Source organism: Panthera pardus, unplaced genomic scaffold (assembly GCF_024362965.1).
Source record: "Panthera pardus isolate Hobbes unplaced genomic scaffold, ASM2436296v1 HiC_scaffold_7, whole genome shotgun sequence".
Taxonomy (NCBI): Eukaryota; Metazoa; Chordata; class Mammalia; order Carnivora; family Felidae; genus Panthera; species Panthera pardus.
This window is the reverse complement of record NW_026527002.1, coordinates 66,438,994-66,457,535: the sequence shown is the minus strand read 5'-3', so window position 1 is coordinate 66,457,535 and position 18,542 is coordinate 66,438,994. Positions and strand designations below refer to the sequence as shown.

Here is an 18,542-nt window from a genome sequence, read left to right as displayed (position 1 = left end):
GTCTCCTCACTGTGTGTAGAGGGACTGTATTTGGTATTCCACAAAATAGACTTTAAGAAATGTTTCTGGAGGTAAGAAGCAGGGAGCCACTGACGATTTCTGAAGACAACAGTGAAATGGGTTAACTTGTCTTCTGGAAGGAATGTGGAGGATGAAATGAACAAGAAAGGGGTAAGAAGCTAGAAGACCAGGAAAGAGGCCAATGCCACGTTCCTGATGAGGAATATGGCAGCAGGGAAGATGGAAACCATTCGAGGACGGGCTTGGCCTGGCTAAGGGTGCACACACAAAGGGAAGAATGAAAGCAGAGTCTGAGTTTTCCAGGCAGAGAACAGTGGCGAACAGTGGGGTCAATGAGCCAGCACTGGACGGACGGACAGGGGGCTGCGGGCTTGGGTAGGGGAAGGAAATGGAAACACTTAATTCAGTCTGGACATGGAAGAGCCAGGTTACCAAATCCTTCTGAGACAGGGAAGTGTTTCAGTAATGGAGGTGGAGAGGCTGAAGCAAACCACCCACAGATGAAAACTGAGAGCAGCTGGTGACAAATGAAGGCATTTTCCAGCTCTTCCTTCTCAGCACGTACCGGATCCACATACTAAGACAGTCGCGCTGATCAAATTACTTTTTGAACAAGCAATGAAATGAGAAGTCCTAATGAAACCTTAATGAATTGTATCTCCCAGGCTGCTCACCTCTGACAATTAATGCAGCTGTCAGGAAGCAGCAGGATCTTCCCTGGCACCCTCAGCAGTGGAGGGAGGGAAGGGGAAGGGGGTAGACCCTCATCTTTGAGTGGGAACCCTCAACATGAAGAGAGGGAGGGAGGGAGGGGAAGGGGGCCCTCATCTTTGGGGAGGGACCCCAAGCATGAAGGGAGGGAGGAAGGAAGGGGGAGGGGGGCCCTCAGCATGAAGGGAAGGAAGGGGGTAGGGGGGAGACCCCCATCTTTGAATGGGGACCCTCAGCATGAAGGGCGGTAGGAAGGGATGAAGGGAGAGGGGGGCCCTCATCTTTGAGGGGGGACCTTCATCATGAAGGGAAGGGGGGAGGAAGGTGGGGAGTGGGCCCTCAGTATAAAGGGAGGGAGGGAGGAAGGGGGAAGGGGGGCCCTCAGCATGGAGGAAGGGAGGGAGGAAGGGGGAAGGGGGGCCCTCAGCATGAAGGGAAGGGGGGAGGAAGGTGGGAAGTTGGGCTCTCAGCATGAAGGGAGGAAAGGAGGGAGGGGGAAAGGGGGCCCTCATCTTTGAGGGGGGGCCTTCAGCATGAAGGGAAGGGGGAGGAAGGTGGGAAGTTGGGCCCTCAGCATGAAGGGAGAGAGGGAGGAAGGGGGAAGGAGGACCCTCAGCATGAAGGGAGGGAGGGAGGGAAGGAGGGGGAAGGGGGGCCCTCATCTTTGAGGGGGGACCTTCAGCATGAAGGGAAGGGGGGAGGAAGGTGGGGAGTGGGCCCTCAGCGTGAAGGGAGGGAGGGAGGAAGGGCGAGGGGGGTCCTCAGCATGGAGGGAGGGAGGGAGGAAGGACCATGAAACCCAGGGTGCCAAGCCCTCAGGGGGCCTGTAGGGATCAGTCACCCAGCCCTTCACTGAGGGACTAGGGGACTCAGTCTCAGAGCTCGTCAGGCAGCTTCCTGTCCTGAAAAGAGCAGCTGACTGAATCCCAGTCCGTTGACCCTGAGCCTCAGCCTGGTTAAGCCCTGAGCCTCAGATCTGGTTTTCCCAAGCTGGCCATTCCTCTACTGCTTCTTTTATCGCCTGTACTTTCATCCAGTGAACATGTTTGTTAGGCATATTTTGTTTTTAAAAAGGGAACTTTCTGATGCTAAGTAAAAAAGTACCACTTGCTGTAAATGAAAAGCAGCTTTAAAGATAAAACCAATGAAAACAAAACAGGTTATTGGACTATGTGCCGTGAAACATCTCTTATACTTTCTTTTCTCTATATTTGGACTGGTGTCCCAAGAAGCAGAGACTTTGGGAAATGTTCCTATTGGTAACGTCGATCTTTTTTAAAGGCTCTGAGCCTGAAGCCTGTGCTCTTTCTTAAAAAGGAAGGTTGCAAGTGAAGAGAGAGATCTTCTAGATGGACAGGCATCAAACTGGAATTTCTGCTGGAAGTAGATACAAGGATCAAAACTCCATTTGCCACGATATGGATGGACCTTGAGGGCGTCAGGCTAAGTGAGATAAGTCAACAGAGAAAGAGACAAATGCCGTATGATTTCACTGTCATGTGGAATCTAAAAAAGCTGAACTCCCAGAAACAGCATGTAGGCTGGTGGTTGTCACGGACAGGGGGTGGGAGACGGGGTGGGGGAAATTGGGAGCTGCTGGTTGGAGGGTACAGACTTCCAATTATAAGATGAATAAGTTCTGGGGATCCAGTGCACAGCATGGTGATTACAGTTAACTTGGATACTTGAAAGTTGCTAAGACACACACGAAAAGGTAATTTTATGTGAGGTTCGATAGCTATGTGAGATGGATTTGGTAACTAACTTCCATCGTGGTCATCATGTCATAATACGTGCTATATGAAATAATCATGTTGTACACCTTACACGTATACAACGTTACATGTCAACTATATCTCAGTAAACCTGGGGGTGAGGGGGAGGGCAAAACTCCCTCCATACTGGTTTGACAGTATTATTTATCATGCTCTACCTGCTTTCAACCTAAAATCGGTCGTTGAAAGCCGACAATTGCCAGGACTTTCACTTGAGGAAAGATGGGACCAGCTGGTTTCGAAGGTCATTTTCAGTTCTAACAGCAAATGTTTCTGTGTAACACGCATCCATCTGGTGGGAGCTGGTTTTATTAGAATCTCTCTTGGTTTGTCATCCTGGGATCCTAGAACCTACGACTTGTAAGACAAACACTTTTCTAGTCCTCACTCCTACCTTCCGAGGCTGCAGCCGTTGTAGGGCTGGAGCCAATGCCTGAATTCCTACTACTCTGTCCTCCTAGGGTTCACTAGCTTCAGTTCCCCAGACAGAGAGCTCAGTCTTTCTCTAAGGCAACCATTCTATCCTTAAAAAGTGCTTCTCTGGGGTACGTGAGGGGCTCAGTTGGTTGAGCATCTGACTCTTGATTTCTGCTCAGGTCAGGATCCCAGGGTCATGGGATTGAGCCCCACATCTGGCTCAGTGCTGAGCATGGAGCCTGCTTAGGATTCTCTCTCCTTCTCTCTCTCCCTCTCTCCCCCTCTCTTTCTCTCTCCCTAAAAAAAAAAAAAATGGAAAAAAATAAAAAATTCTGCCTTAACTGAAGCAAAAACCAGACCACAAAGTGGGGTGATTCTTTGAACTCACCCCTGTAGCCATACTCAAGCCCCAGCTGCAGGTGAGGGCACTTTGGATTTGAATGCAAGGGTGCCTAGCCTCTCGGCTATCCCTGCTCCATCATGCTTTCCAGGCTCCCCAGCAATCAGGGGGATCAATCAGTATACCTAGATTCTAGGCCCTGACCTGCCGTGTTGAGCAAGTTGTTACCTCTCTACCCAGCTCAATTTCTTCACCTGAAATAAGCAGGTGGGACTAGACATTTTGCTTTAATATTACATGACCTATTACTACTAATAATAAAATACGTGGTTTTAGTTGAGTGTTTATTCCATGCCAGGCACTTTCAGGACACTGATCATCATCCTCATTTTGCAAGTGAAACAGAGAGATTAAGTAGCTTACCCAAGGTCACGTACTACCTAAGTGGTGGAAATGAGATCCACACCCATGGGATCCGACTCTCTTACCCTTCCTTCTCCCTTATCTCTCTGTGTTAGGAGTGCTGGCCTTCTAGGTTCTCTACCAAGTGAACTTTTTAAAATGGGATTTCTGAAAAATAGGCTTACCTATAGAGGAACTGGTCTGACCCAAAGGGATAGTGCCACCTGCCTCAGTGAATGCAATGGTCTCTAAAACAGCCCCCCGGGCCCCATCACTTCTTCTCCACGTCTTCTCCGTGTCCCATTTGGTTTTCCACTGGACAGTCAGACCTGAGAGTCTCAGCTTCCCGCCCCAGTATCCTGCCTCTACTTTCTGGAAAAGGCTTCTAAGGCACATATTCATAAATTCCCCTATGCCTTAGTGGGACTGATTAAGAGCTCCCTGTCTTCAGGAAACTATGTGATGCAGTGTAAGGAGCAAAAGGCTTGAAAGGTCTCAGTTCAGGCGCTGCTGGGTGGCTCAGTCAGTGAAGCATCTGACTCTTGATTTCAGCTCAGGTCATGATCTCAGGGTTGTGAGATTGAGCCCCATGTCAGACTCTGCACTGAGCGTGGAGCCTGCTTGGGATTCTCTCTCCCTCTCTCTCTGCCTGCCTCTCTCTCTCTCTTAAAAAAAAAGGTCTCATTTCAGGTCTTAGCTGAATGATGAAGTAGGGCAAACAATTGCACTAATTCTCGGTTTACAATGTGGAAAATGGGAATCCTAACACCTATCTCAAAAGGCTTGAGGGAGGTCTATGTGATGAAAGTTACGTGAGGCACTGAACATCCCACATGGTAAGTGCCCACGAGTTTGCTCCCTTCCTCCCTCATATCCTCCCACGGTCTGTATGAACTCCATGATTTGCATATAGGGCTGCTCAAGCATTGCTGGCCAAACCCAGAAGGAGTTTTCATCCTGGGACTCTGACCTATACAGCACAAGGGCTCTAGAAATAGCCCGTGTCACCTGAATTCTCGAGTGGCGGCTCCCAGATCCTGAGAAGGAGACCCCTCTAGACACAGGACAGCAGAGAGTGGCCAAGCACAGCTTCATGGAAATGCTCTGGCCGGGAAGACGAGGTAGATGACTGGGGCCAATGACCTCTGGCTCACTTACCTGCAGCAGTTCAAATACAGCAAGGAGGTCCCCTCCAGAGAGGCTCCCACAAAAGATAGGGTGATAGCACAGCCTGGGTGGCTCATAGTCCTCGTCAGCTAGCTTCACAACAGGAGCAGCCACTGTGGCCCCCAAATATTCTGGCTTCCCCTAAGGCAGAAAGAAAAGAAAGGAATTTGTCCCCGATGGTTAGCTACCTGGTTCTGACCTGCATCAGTGCACTTTAAAAAATAATCTTGACAAAGCCATTAGCCTCAGTGTCTCCCTCTTGCTACTATCTCACTCTCTTCTTCTGCCAAATGCCTCTTACCCCTTACCAAGGCTTGGGGGTCAGGAAATTCCATGTGGGCTCCCAGGGAAAACTTCTGGGCCCAAGGCTATTACGGGTTCTCTCTTCTCAGCATACAGAGCTCAGTGGAAGAAAGTTAAGATGATCATCTAGGGTAGACTTGAAAGGGAAAAGAAGAAATAAGGTGGCAGCAAGCCTTCCCAAAGCTCTCCAGGGCAGGACACCATCGTGGTCAGGAACGTGAGCTTTGAAGTCCAGGCACACCTGAGTCTGTGTTCCCAAATCTGCTACTTTCCAGCTCTGTGGCCTTGGGCCATTTAGTCAACTTTTTTGAGCCTCATGCCTTAAAAGGAATTAAAAATACTACTTGTTAATGGGGCCATGAGGTTTGACTTAATGATGTAGGTGCTTTGCACAGTGACTGGTATACATCGAGCGCTCAATACACGGTAATATGATGACTATGGCCATGATGATGATGATGATGATAATGATGAAGGTCAGTATATTCAGGTGATAGAGAAGTTCTGCTCTATTTTTCTTGGTAATAAAAGAGGCCATTAGGACAGTTTTGTATGTATGTATATATACGGACCGCAAGTTTCTTTAAGAACTACGAGCACCAAAAAAACCACAAAAAACAAAAAACAAAACAAAACAAAAAAACACTATGAGATAGCACCATCTCCTGTCTCTTCCCATACCTGCTCCCAAGAACCTGGGGCTGGCTTCCCCCAGGAGCAGCATGGGGCTGGAGGTTGGGGCTGCTTCCCCATTTATCTCAGGGGTGGCTGGAATGTAAACTCCATGTGGCGGCATTGCCCGTTTTACATACTGCTGTGACCCCTAGCACAGGGCAGGCACTCATTGCCTACTTATTGAGTGAAAGCTGTTGGGTTAATGACTTCCAAAGTACAAGGCCAGCGCCCACATTCTCTTCTGGCTGACGCTGGGTTTAGCAGCTGCCCTGCTCCACTGCCTTTAGACTCATAAACCAGCACCTGCATTCCCGGCTGTAGAGAGAGCCTTGGTTGAGGCGGAAATGGTGTTTAGTTTCAACTAATGATTATTTGATGATTTTGTGATTATTTTTGACTTTAAAACAAACAAAGCTGCCTGCTGGTATCCACAGGTGGGGTCAGAACTGTCCCTCGTGGACAGTTCGTGGTGGAGCTATGGCATGACACAGGTCAAGACACAAGCGGTCTGCTGTCGAACTGTTTTGTCATGATCCTAGCTGGGAATAATTAAGTACAACTGCCCTGGAAACAAAGGAGCAAAGCTAAACCCAAGTAACTAATTTGCCAAATATAAACGCATTGCTTAGAGAGGCAGCAGGCCCTAATGAGGGCACAAGCCACTGGAGAGTGAGAGAAAGCTCTAGATTGGAGCCACATTCTGGCAGAGTCAGAATGTAATCATCTGATCATCACCATAGGGCTGTGGGCTCGGCGTAGCTGCAGGTGTAAACAGAACCTTCTGGGCACCTACATGTATCTCTCCAGGAAGAGGAGGCAAAGTTTTCATATCTTTTTTCTCTCCTACTTTTCCTTTTCATTTCAATGTGAGAATGTAGGCTTGTGTTTCTATGAAGGGACTGGCTTGGGTGGGGCTCAGGAAGGTAACTGTAGAACGGGGCTCTGGAAGAGGTCTGAAAAGCAAAGGGAAATCCATGTAGCCACGCGGGTTGGTTTAAGAGTTTGCAAAGATGCTTGATTATTTTTCCTGGTTTTCAAATAAAAAGTAGTTAGGAATGGAACCATGTCGTTAGCAACAAAATTTAAAAGGTATTTATCTTGTGACTATCTCTACAGAAAATTTGTACTATATGCCCAACAGTGGAACTCATATTCCCTAAATATATACAATTGACAGCTCCAATTTATAGCTGGAGGAACAGGGTACAGAGAGAGTGATTCTGGAAAAGCAGAATATGTGTGTCTGAAGGGATACAGCTACAGATAGTCCCACATATGCAAGAAAGTTCGGACACAGGAGGCTAGGTTCAAGTTCTGACTCTACCTCCAGCTACCTGTGACCTTGAACAAGGCCTTTGACCTTCCTGGGTCTCTGTTTCCTCCTCCAGGAAGCAAGAGGGGGTTCGTGCTCTCCGAAATCCCCGCTCACCTTCTATAATTCTCCCATCCTAATCTCTTCTGACCTTGAATCAAGGTCAGAGCTGCCAGCATGCTTGAGGACGTGACGGGGCTTTAGGAAGGCTTCTTGGAACGACTGTTGTACTTGATATATTGTGCTTCTGCAACTTCCCAAGGAGGTAAAGACATCAAAGAAAATAAATAAGCCTTTGCCTTTAGACTTTTTAATTTAAAAAAGAAGAAAAAGGGGCGCCTGGGTGGCTCAGTCGGCTAAGCGTCCGACTTCGGCTCAGGTCACGATCTCACTGTCCGTGGGTTCGAGCCCTGCGTCGGGCTCTGTGCTGACAGCTCAGAGCCTGGAGCCTGTTTCAGATTCTGTGTCTCCCTCTCTCTGACCCTCCCCCGTTCATGCTCTGTCTCTCTCTGTCTCAAAAATAAATAAACGTTAAAAAAAAATTTTTTTTAAAAAGAAGAAAAAAATGATAAAATAAAAAAGAACTTTTGTCATAGTAATTAAAAAAAAATCCTCCAGTAAGCTTTTGAATCTACTCAGTGGAGAACACAGACATCTTTGGAGAGGAAGAAGTCTGGTTAACATCGTAACAGAAATGGGATAGGGATGAATGTGTTGTTGCAGGGCTTGGAAGCAAAACCAAGAGAAAGATGACCCAGCTACAAAGGCTGACTTGGTAACAACACCCACCCAGGTCCCCCCAGCCAAGCAAGGTCAGTAAACACCTCTGGTTTTCTAGATGCCTGGACATTTTTACTCAGCGTTTCTATTGAGTAGCAATAGGACACCTGGGGGCTGGGTACACGTGCAGGTGACTCTATACAAGTATCTTATTCCTGAAGAAGAGTGTGTCCACTAAAGTTTTGTGACCCGGATCCTATTCTACTTGCAAACTAATGGGAAACCTGAGTGAAAAGCCCTTTAGCACAGCAAATGATCATCACCAACATTGCTGGTTCTGTAAATCATCATTTTCCCAGAATGGCCTCCGGGCACCTCTAGAGCCCTGAGCAGTCGCAGGCTGGTTAGATAAAGTGCCCAGTCGGCACTGCCCGGGACACTCACCACCGCGTCGCTGTCATACAGCTCCACCACCACCAAAGGCGGGGACTCCGCCAGCTCCTTCTGGTCTCCGTGCAGCACCAAGTCATTGAACAGCAGCATCTGGTTCCAGGTTGGGGAGAGGGTTTGGGAAATGACCTGGAAGGTGGGGCCAAAAGAAAAGCAAAAGCTCATTCGATAGGGTTGTAGGGGGCGAGGTGCATTCCTTCGACAGTTACTTGTGAAGGGCAAAGAGAACCTCGTCATCCTCGCTCAGTCCTTTAACAACCAAGTGATGACACAAACCGATGTACTACCACTGGGGACTAGATGCTAGGGGACGCAGATTCCCTGCCCCAGAGAGCTTACAGAAGTTCATGAGTACAGCCCCTGCAATGATTACCACCTTATTTGCATACATAACTTCAACTCAATCCTCCCAGTAGCGCTGTGCTGGCGACACCAGCTCCCCTGTGTTGAGTACTGGGTACCAGCTGTTGCCCTTTACATGCACAGCCTCGTTCAAACTTCACAACTGTCCTGGGAGGTGGATACAGTTACCTCCTCACATCTTACAGATCAGGAAGCCAAGGCTCACTTGTCTGGAGCCAGGAAGTGGCAGAACTGGGATTCAACCCGACTCATCTGGTACCAAAGCCCAGGCTGCTAGCCTCATCCACCCTCACCAAGTAGATGCTAATATTATCTCTGTTTTATGGGAGGGCAAATTGAGGATGAAGGAGATCTAGTGATGCTTCACTTACGAGCAAATAAAATTTTGTCCTCAAATACTCAAAGTGGGGGTTAACTCTAATATTCCTTGCATGGAATTGTACTGTTTTGTGGACATTTGCATTGAACGAACCAGCGTCTTCAAAATGACCTTCACCATTTTGCATGACATCTTTTTTTCTAAGATGGCAAACTGTGACATTGGTAATTGGCTGTGTCCATCACACAGATGGAGATACCAAAGGACAGAAGACAACAGTCTGCATTATTGGTTGGGAGCTGTGAGTGCCTCACCCAAAAGTGGTTCACAGCCCCCCATTCCAGGCCATTCAACTGCTACCCTCAGAGGGGTGTCATTGGTCTTGTATCCTCTACTCTAGTTATGTGGATACTTGTACACCTGCCAGTTTCACAGAGCTGAAGACCAGGGCTGTCTGCAGTATGGGTAGATTCTGCATCTGGGCAGAAACTAGGCTGTTAATGTGTGAGGCTAGTCTTGGAACATTTCCCCCTTTCCCAGGATGTGCAGACAAACAGGTCATTTCACAGGTGAACACAGCACAATGGCTGCTGGGTCCTGGGGAATTTCCACACTCCCTCTGAACCACACCCTTACTTCTCACTGCGCATGCCAGGCGGGCCAGAGAGAGAGAGACCTAGCCCCAGCTAACTTCCTGGACTCCAAAGAATAAATCTGTCATCTCAGACTTTTACATCAGGAGTCATCTCTAGCCAAGACATTAAACCATTGGCACTGTGGTCAGGAGAGAATTGTTTATTCGTCTTCTTTATGTGAGTCATAAAAATATGCATTCCACAATTTCCTTCCTCGCTCGCTTTTTGCGTCTATGCCTCAGACACAGTGATGTTTCTGACATAACATCTCAGAGAAAACCTTAACTTTTTGGACAGGAGAAAAATGGCTTCGTCTAACCTATGAACAGGAGTTTTACAGTTGCGATGCAAGATTATCCTGTATGGCTATCTGACATCACAAAGAAACCTGGGTTTTTATGTTGCTTTTAAAAATAGAAATGCAAACTCTTTCGCAGTACACATACAAAAATGTAATACCAAAGCAATTTATGATCCTCACAGCATCTTTCCTGTAGAAATATTTTGACGGCTTCCTTGGCACTTGGGGCTATAAATACCACCTGATAAGATTACAGAGGCCAGCATTCATTCATTCAACATGTATCTATTAATACATTCAGCATACAATGTGCTAGGCACAGTACTGGGCACCAATATGGCATCCTGCGTATAACAGGTGCTCAAGAGCTCTTCGCATGAATAAATGCATGGATATTGGCCTATCCTCAGAGTTGTTCCCATGAGTACAAGGACAATGTGGCCACCTTCCAAAGGTCCCCCAAAAGCTCACCCAAACAAAAGTACATTGTCCCACTTCTCTGCCAAGGTGCCCATGACTAAGCTCCACCTCTTCAGATCTTCCTTAAGGAGCTCTGCATTGTGACCGTATTTGATGATGTTTGGGAGACTTTGGTAGCAACTAGCTAACACTTTGAAGAAGGAGTCAGAGACTACAGATGTAGCATGGCTCTAGAATCAGATACCTTTGGAATGGAACCCTAGTTTCATCACCTGCCTCTGTCCAACTGGGCAGGCGATTTCACTCCCGTGAACCATAGTTTCCCTCATGTAAATGGTTAGCACCTACCTTGTAGAGTTGTTATGACCACTGTCTGAGGTAAAGTGTATTAAATGCCTGGCACACAGTAGGTGCTCACTAAGTGCTTGTTCCCCACCCGACTCGACCCCACCACAGTATTTATGAATGGGTAAGCAGTTACTGAACACCTGCCACATGCCGGTCTTGGTGCACTGGGTACTCACGTCTAACAAGAGACTGTTTGTGTCCTCAGGACTCTGATCGCTTGAAATCTCAGGCTCCACACTCCCCACCCTCTGCCATGTCCTCTCCTGTCCTCTGAGGCTCCTCTTAAGCCACTTAGTCCCTCTCCCCTTCTGGCTCCGAAGCCTTTCTCTTTGGGGAGCTGTCTCCCTTTCCCTTTATACTTTGGTCGCCATGAGATTTCTAAATCCCACATCCTCAGTGACCTCTGGAATAACTGGGTGTCCCTTCTGAAATATTTCAGATCGTCACGTCATTTTAGAGAGGACTGGTTGTGGGACCAGGCCTGCTGAGACTGCTCCCCCTGAGCTCTGTGTGGTCAGTTCAGGCACGGGCTACCGGGTGAACGGTGGAGCTCAGCTAGGACCACAGGGTCAGCTTTCTCCATCATGAAGGGTGCGAGAGTGGGGCATGTCACACACAGGCTCCGAGGCAGCATGGCACTGAAACAGCAGAGGGAATCCAGATCCCTTTCTTACCCAAATGGAAAGCAAAGTGGCTTTGGAACTGGACCAACGTGGGTTTCTATCTTGGCTTTACCACCTTCCACCTATATAGTCCCTAAGCCTTCCCTTCTCACCTGCAGAATGGGGACACTAATAACATCCACCTTTAGGCTGCCATGAGATGTAGTGAACTATGCATATAAGATGCTTGGCTTTATGCCTGGCATGTAGGGAGCTCTTGATAAATGGCAGCTATTATTACTGACAAAAATTAGGTACTTGGTTCAAAAGTATAGAGGCAAAGTCCAGGCCTCAACAGAAGCTGTTTTCCCTTTCAAACGATCATTTGATAAATGCCATTTGTTCCTTTGAGATATGTCTGAATCAAATAAAGCTACTGTATAGAGAGGCAAAATAGGAAGATAATCACATAGCAGCCCAATGAGTTCACTCAAACCCCCTCCCCGTCCAGGGCCCCGAGATCACCAGGGCCTGGAACCCCACAGTTTTGTGGCAGATGGAGGAAGGCCCCAGGGGTCCACCCTTTGAGAATCCTCCTTGCTTCTGGTGGGAAGCCTCAGTGACAATAACAAGGAGTCACATAAAGATTACAAGCAAGGCATTGTCCTGGGTGGTTTACCCTCTGGGAAATAGATACAATGTCATCATCGTGAGAGCTTTGCTTAAGGTCACACAACAAGCAAATGAAAGAGCTTAGACCTGAACCCAAACAATGTGGCTCCAGAGTCTATACTGTCATCACTGAGCTATGCACTACCCTTGAAAACACAGAGAAGAGAAAGTAGTCTGGAGCCCTCATGCTTCATGTGTTCTCATGCTCCTTCACTAAGTGAGGATGGGGTCACCTTCCTTCTGGGGTCTCTCTCGATTCCCACCCCCACAGAACGAATCCCTCTCCCGTGGCTCTTGGAAGTCTTTCTATAGCCCCACGTTATGACGTATTTCATGGTGCAGCCCCCGAGCCCAGCAAGGACCTGTCACAGAGCAAAAACTCCGCAGCTGATAGAGAAATGGACAAGATGATCTCAGTCTGCAGGTCACAAATCAAACGCAATCTCCCAGGTTACAGGCCTCACTTTGGAGAGAAATGTCAGCCCGTGTAACATTAGCCAATACAACGGCCTCCATTCATCAATCACTTTATACACTTAACTCTGGGCTTCTTGACAACAGTCATATTTTAAGACGACAGATGGAGGTTTAGTGAGTAAATGTGGCCAGAGAGTAGATGACCTAGAACATAACCTCAGGTCTCTTTGGGCCCTTGGTGTTTGTCTTAACTCCCAGAGATGAGCAAATCCTTTGTGAACTCTCCTCTCTCAGAACACAGAATCCTCAAAGAACAGAGTCAGTCCTTGGAGAATATGATCTAATGGGAAAAGCGTCCAACTGGATGTCCACTGATTAGGAACACTTTCACTTTTCAGCACTCAGTGTATAGGAAAGGGAGAGAGCCCAGAGCAAAGCAGTGTAGACCCACTTCCTTTAATTCTCACACCATCCATTAGGAAGTAGTGTTTTCCAGAGGGAGACACCACATTGCACAATTTGAAAGTGTCCCAAATCCCCCAGCTGGTGAGTAGAAAGAAAACAGTGCAAAGTCTAGGGATTCCTGACTACAAAACTGGAAAACGCTCCTCCCCACCATGAACCTTCAATAAACGTTGGTTCATAAGCCTCATGCAGCCATGTCTGTGTGCTGTTTTCTCACGTGTTTGTTCCCCCACTGAACTTGGCCTTGTGCCCAGCACTTGGGCAGGTGGGCTAGATGTGCCCTTCTCCTCTTCATCCCTTTTCCCCAGCCCCCTTCCTTCACTACGGGTGTCTGCTATCTCGGCTGCAGGACAATGGGTCACACTGGAACAAGAGACCTTCTGCACGGCAATCCTTCCTTGCACGTGTGCTTTGGCGTCTGAAATCAACATACCCAGAGACACAGGTATTTGCAACATGCCCCTGCTGTTTTCTTTGCTGGGCTCTGCTGCGGATCAGCTGTGGGCCATGAGAAGGCAGGCGGGCTTCCCTGGTTACCTTTGTGGTCTGGCAGTGGGAAAGGAATGTGACCTTGGCAAAGGGGTCCGAGAGTCCACTGCTGTCCGCTGCGATGAGGCCCCGAGCTTGATACATGTGCGCTCTCAGCTGAAAGACATGCCGGGCTGTGGACAAATGGAAACGGGCGGGCATCAGTGGGCGCTCCCCAACAGCGAGTACGAACAGGTGTCTGTGTGCCGTGTGCGTCTGTGAGTGTGTCCAGAGGCCAAGACTGGGAGCACCACCCGCCTCTAGACTGAAACAGAAGCAGTGAAGAAAGGGGGAGAGGGGGTATCTACGGGGAACTTTGGAGCCAGGCATTCTCCTTGGCCCCCTCACCACATCATGGGTTTTGATCTTCATAAGAGCCCTGTGATTACATAGATAATCATCATAATCATCCCCGTACATGTATAAAGGAAATGGCTCACAAAATACGCTACACAAGTTTTCCAGGTTTGCAGAGCTATCAAATGCCAGAGCCTGGATTTCATTTCTGTCAGATTCCAAATTCACCTTCTCTTTCTAAAAGACCACATTTTTTTCTTATGTTTATTATTTAGTTTTGAGAGAGAGACAGAGTGCAAGCAGGGAAGGGGCGGAGACACACACACACACACACACACACACAGAATCCAAAGCAGGTTCCAGGCTCTGAGCTGTCGGCACAGAGCCCAACGCAGGGTTCGAACTCACGGATGGTGAGTTCATGACTTGAGCCAAAGTTGGACGCTTAACCAACTGAGCCACCCGGGCGCCCCTCTAAAAGACCACGTTTTGTGTTTTAGTAATTCTCCTGTTTCCACTGGCCCTCATGTGCACGTGTGTGTAAGAAAGGGGCTGCTCCACTAATAGCTTGTGCTTCCATAAACTCGAGTCAACCACTCATCCATTCTTCCATTCAGCCAGCCAATGTCATCTTGAGCGCCTACTGTGTACCAGGTACGGTCTGGTCTAAGGATTGTGAAGTGGCTAAGACAGCCCTTGCCCTCTGCCCTCGGGGAGCTCCAGGAAGAGGGCAGAATATAAGACCAGCATCCACATCCCAGTGACAGGAGGCCAGGAACTAGCGTCCTGTGAGAGATACAGGCAGAGGGCACGGAGGTTAATTAAAGGCAGGAGTGAGCATATCTGATGACAGGATGGGAGCAGAGAGGGGGCTGCAGGTGAGGGCAGATGAGGGTTCAGTGGGGGCATCCCAAGTAAGAGCTGACTTGTCATATTCCTGGGTTTATGGGGCTTTGTAAAGCCCCTCTTGTTTTTTATGTTCACTTGCTCCTTTTTACCCCCTTACCCAATCCTGTTCCCTGTCTCCCCCAAAGGCAATACTATACTGTGTTCAGGATATCAGTGTTTTGCATTGATGTGGGAACTGGGAGGCAGGAACTCTTCCATACCAGTTTGACTAGCATTACTTTGTTAAATTAAGGGTACAGATGCCCCCTCTTCTTCCCTCCCATGCCACTCCTAGGCTTATGTCACACAAGTCTGTATATGGACTCACACGAAGTTACTAACCCTCTCTGTGCCTTTGTTTCCCACCTATAAAATGGGGGTAATAATATTTCTTCAGAGGGTTAATGTAGGAGATCAAAGGACTAGGTGCCTGACACATGGCAAGAACTTTAAAAGTGGTATAAAGATGCTGGTGTGGCTGTTACTATTGTTCATTGTAATGTGACCTGTGACGGTGGCAGCTGGGGCCACCTGGGTGTCCCTCAGAGCCCCCAGCTGCAGCCACGTAGGCAGTATGCTGCACAACGCTAGGGGGAACCATTTATTTGGTTAAAGTTTTTGTTTTTCTGAAACCTCTTATCAGCTCTGTCCCTTAGACTGATAAAGTCAGTTTCCTCTTCGCTCTCCCAATTTGGTGATCCATCTTTTGTGTGGTAGTTCATTTTCTACTTGCGGTTGGTAGAGATGTGTCTGATTGCCCCCACTCGAGGGCCAGATGACCCCTCTCTCATCTCTACATCCCCCACTAATTTTCCCACCATGCCTGCCATATGTAGGTACAAGCTAATTATTGGCTGGATGGATATTTTCTGAAGCACCAAGTGAGTGAAGAAACAAAATTCTCCAGTGGATTTGGAAGGCAGCCAAAGCCATCAATGTCAGTGCACAGCGGAGAAAGTTTATTAGGTCACTCCATGAAAATAACACACTGCAGAGGATCAGAAAGCTCTTGAAAAAGTCTTTCTTCTCCTTTGAATTGTTAGCAGCTGGGACAGCAATATGTCTGGGTACCTTCAATCTCCAGAGATAGAATCTATAGAAATTAGAAGGTAATTTGATATGAGTGTCTTTCACCCAAAGATAAAACCTCTTTTTTTTTTTTATTTTTTAAAGGTTTATTTATTTTTGAGAGAGAGAGAGAGAGAGAGAGAGAGGCAGAGAGGAAGACACAGAATCCAAAGCAGGCTCCAGGCTCTGAGCTGTCAGCACAGAGCCCAACATGGGCTTGAACTCGTGAACTGCGAGATCATGATCTGAGCTGAAGTCAGATGCTTAACCAGCTAAGCCACCCAGATGCCCCAAGATGAGACCTCTTTAAAGACAGGATGGAAAGCAATGGAAATAAAGCAGAGTTTGGAGAAGCTGACTTCGTCATTTACTAGCTGTGTGATCTTGGACAATTCCAAGCATTTCTGATACATCCTTTCTCCCTCTGTAAAATGAAGAAACTGCCCAGGGTTTATGTGACAAGTAAATTCAATATAATTCATAAAGTAGATGGAACAATGCTTGGTACATTGTATGGGCCATGCATTTTCCAAATAGGGCTCAGCTTTCCTTATTCTTATACATTGACACCGGGCACAGAAATCATGAGCTGAACCTCTGGATAAATATCTCCAGAGCCTTCTAACTACGGAACCACTTGGATTCCATTGGCAGTTAAGGTCAACCAACATCAAACGAGTCTTGGGTAACAAAGAAAGCCTGGATTTGTGGACAATTCTCCTGTGTTTCCAACAATGGCTCGATTCAAAACTTAACTTCAATTGAAGTTAAGGCAAAACTGTCATCTATTCTGTCTGAATTCAGCAGCAAAGATCCTGTAAATTGAAGCAATTTGGAAAGAGAAAGCAAATTGCTACTGTAAGACATTAATACTTATAACAAAATCCAAAATGACATGAAAATGTAAACATAATGGCACTCATAGAAACTATCTGCATAGAAGAAAGGTTTATATAAAGCACGCTGAATTTCTCAAAGTGACCACATCAGGAACCAAGCTGAAGAAACACAAGGGACCCCAGTGATACCAGTTCCCCTTGGGTCATTACTGGCAAATGCAAACGCCCGCTGTTTACAGGTCAAAACCCTAGTGCCATGTAAAAGGAATTGCACAGGTCATATCAGCATAAGAACTTACTGATGTGTTTTAAAAGGCATCTTCTGCTTCAAATGCAAACTCAGTCCACATGATCTGCCTACCAAGAAACTCAAGTTGCAATGCCCTCCATTAGCAGAAAACTATAACTTTTACTCCAGATGTATTTAACGATTTCACTTTATTCTTTTGAGATGGGACAATTGGAAGGTAAGGAAGAAAATTTAGAAACTATATTTTAAGAGGGAAATGAGTTGATCCTAAAATAATGTGCAAACAGCCCATGCATGCCGTCCTTCTCATTGTTTTCTCAGAAGCCCACTGGAGACACCTACTGACCCTCTTTGTCAGGTGGGCATCATACCTGGGTAGAGCAGGCTGGCCGGGGGTTGATGCGTGCCAGACACTTTGGAGGACATCTCTGCTTCATAGCCTGCTGGCAAGTTGTCCAAAATGGCACCGGAATGTCTGGTGGAGCCCAGCCACAGGTACAGGTCGACCTTCGCTTGCACTGACCAACCAGCCGGCCGTTTTCCAGGAAGCTGGGGAAAGGTTACGAGGAAGACCACTTTGTTAGGAGGAGGCTCACTCTTTGAGAAAAGAGGTCCTGTGGATCTGGGGACACACCCAGGGCAGGTATTCAGAGAGCAGTTCTCAGGACATAATCTTTTTTTTTTTTTCTTTCAATGTTTATTTATTTGTGAAAAAAGAGAGGGCACAGCTGGGGAGGGCAGAGAGAAGGGGACAGAGGATCCCAAGCAGACTCTACAATGACAGCAGACAGTTGGATGCGGGGCTCGAACTCACAAATTGCGAGATCATGACCTGAGTTGAAGTCAGACGCTTAACCGACTGAGCCACCCAGGCGCCCCGTAATCTTGTATCAAAATGAGACTGATGACCCCAGTTGCCACCATGCACAGTCCCAGAGGAGGATCCAGGTCTAGTGGGCCTGAAGCTAAAAAAGGCACTTCTGAGCCTTGGATCATTTAAATCTACCAGGAAGGTATGATTATTGCCCCTGTTTGTATATATGAGGAAACTCGGGCTCAGAGAGGTTAACGAAGTTCCCTTAGATCACTCAGCTTTCAAGTGACAGAACCAGGACCAAAACCCAGAGGAGGTAATTCCATATCTAGATGCCGGACTCTACCCCCAAAGCTTGCCTCTTCCCACACTGAGCTGAAATATCCTTCCCCCCCCCCAAAAAAAAAGAAAGAAAGAAATATCCCTTCCCAGAACTTCCAAGCACCTCGAATCCCAACCACAGCATCTACATTTTTCCTTCGTTCAGAGGGACTCATGTGCTGCTTCTTCCATAGGCCAGGCCCCCATGTGCTTGAAGGGACCTACCCGCCCTACCATATCCTTCTTCCTGCCTAACCATCTCTAGTCCCTTCATCCCCCCCTCATGCAGCGTGGTTTCAAATTCCTTTTCCACCCTGCATGCTCCCCTTTGACTGTACTCGGATCTGGATTTATATTTATGTGTGTTTGCATCTGCGTGTTCACGTGTGTATTCGTGTAGGCGGTCTGAATCTGTGCACGTACAGATGAATGTGTGTGGGTGAACGTGTTCTCAAGATGTGGAGGATACAACTCAGTGTAGCGTAGCTTCTTTATTCCTCAGTCACCAGGAGTAGGGGGTTCCTTCCCCACTGAGGGGGTTCCCAACCCCAGACGTGGCTGTGTTCAGAACTGCTGCCTAGATCTTCATTCTTAGAGTAGCTACCTCTCCAGATTTCGTTGACTTTTCTAAGTGTCACTTAGCGTTTCTTAGGATTTCCTATCGATATTGTCCACTTTCTTCGGCACCACCTTTTTTCCAGA

The 18,542-nt window shown here is 47.5% G+C and overlaps 1 protein-coding gene across 2 annotated transcripts in view; it reads right to left on the bottom strand.

The window, feature by feature from the left end:
• FER1L6 (fer-1 like family member 6) overlaps positions 1 to 18,542 on the bottom strand; it is a 164,489-nt gene that overhangs the window by 54,225 nt on the left and 91,722 nt on the right. For both annotated transcript variants that reach the window (XM_019459903.2, XM_053896193.1), the window contains exons 19-22: positions 17,077 to 17,254; positions 13,373 to 13,497; positions 8,288 to 8,422; positions 4,825 to 4,974 (exon numbers count right to left, since the gene is read on the bottom strand). In XM_019459903.2, the coding sequence (XP_019315448.2) occupies positions 4,825 to 4,974; positions 8,288 to 8,422; positions 13,373 to 13,497; positions 17,077 to 17,254 (588 nt within the window). The remainder of the gene's footprint in view (positions 1 to 4,824; positions 4,975 to 8,287; positions 8,423 to 13,372; positions 13,498 to 17,076; positions 17,255 to 18,542) is intronic.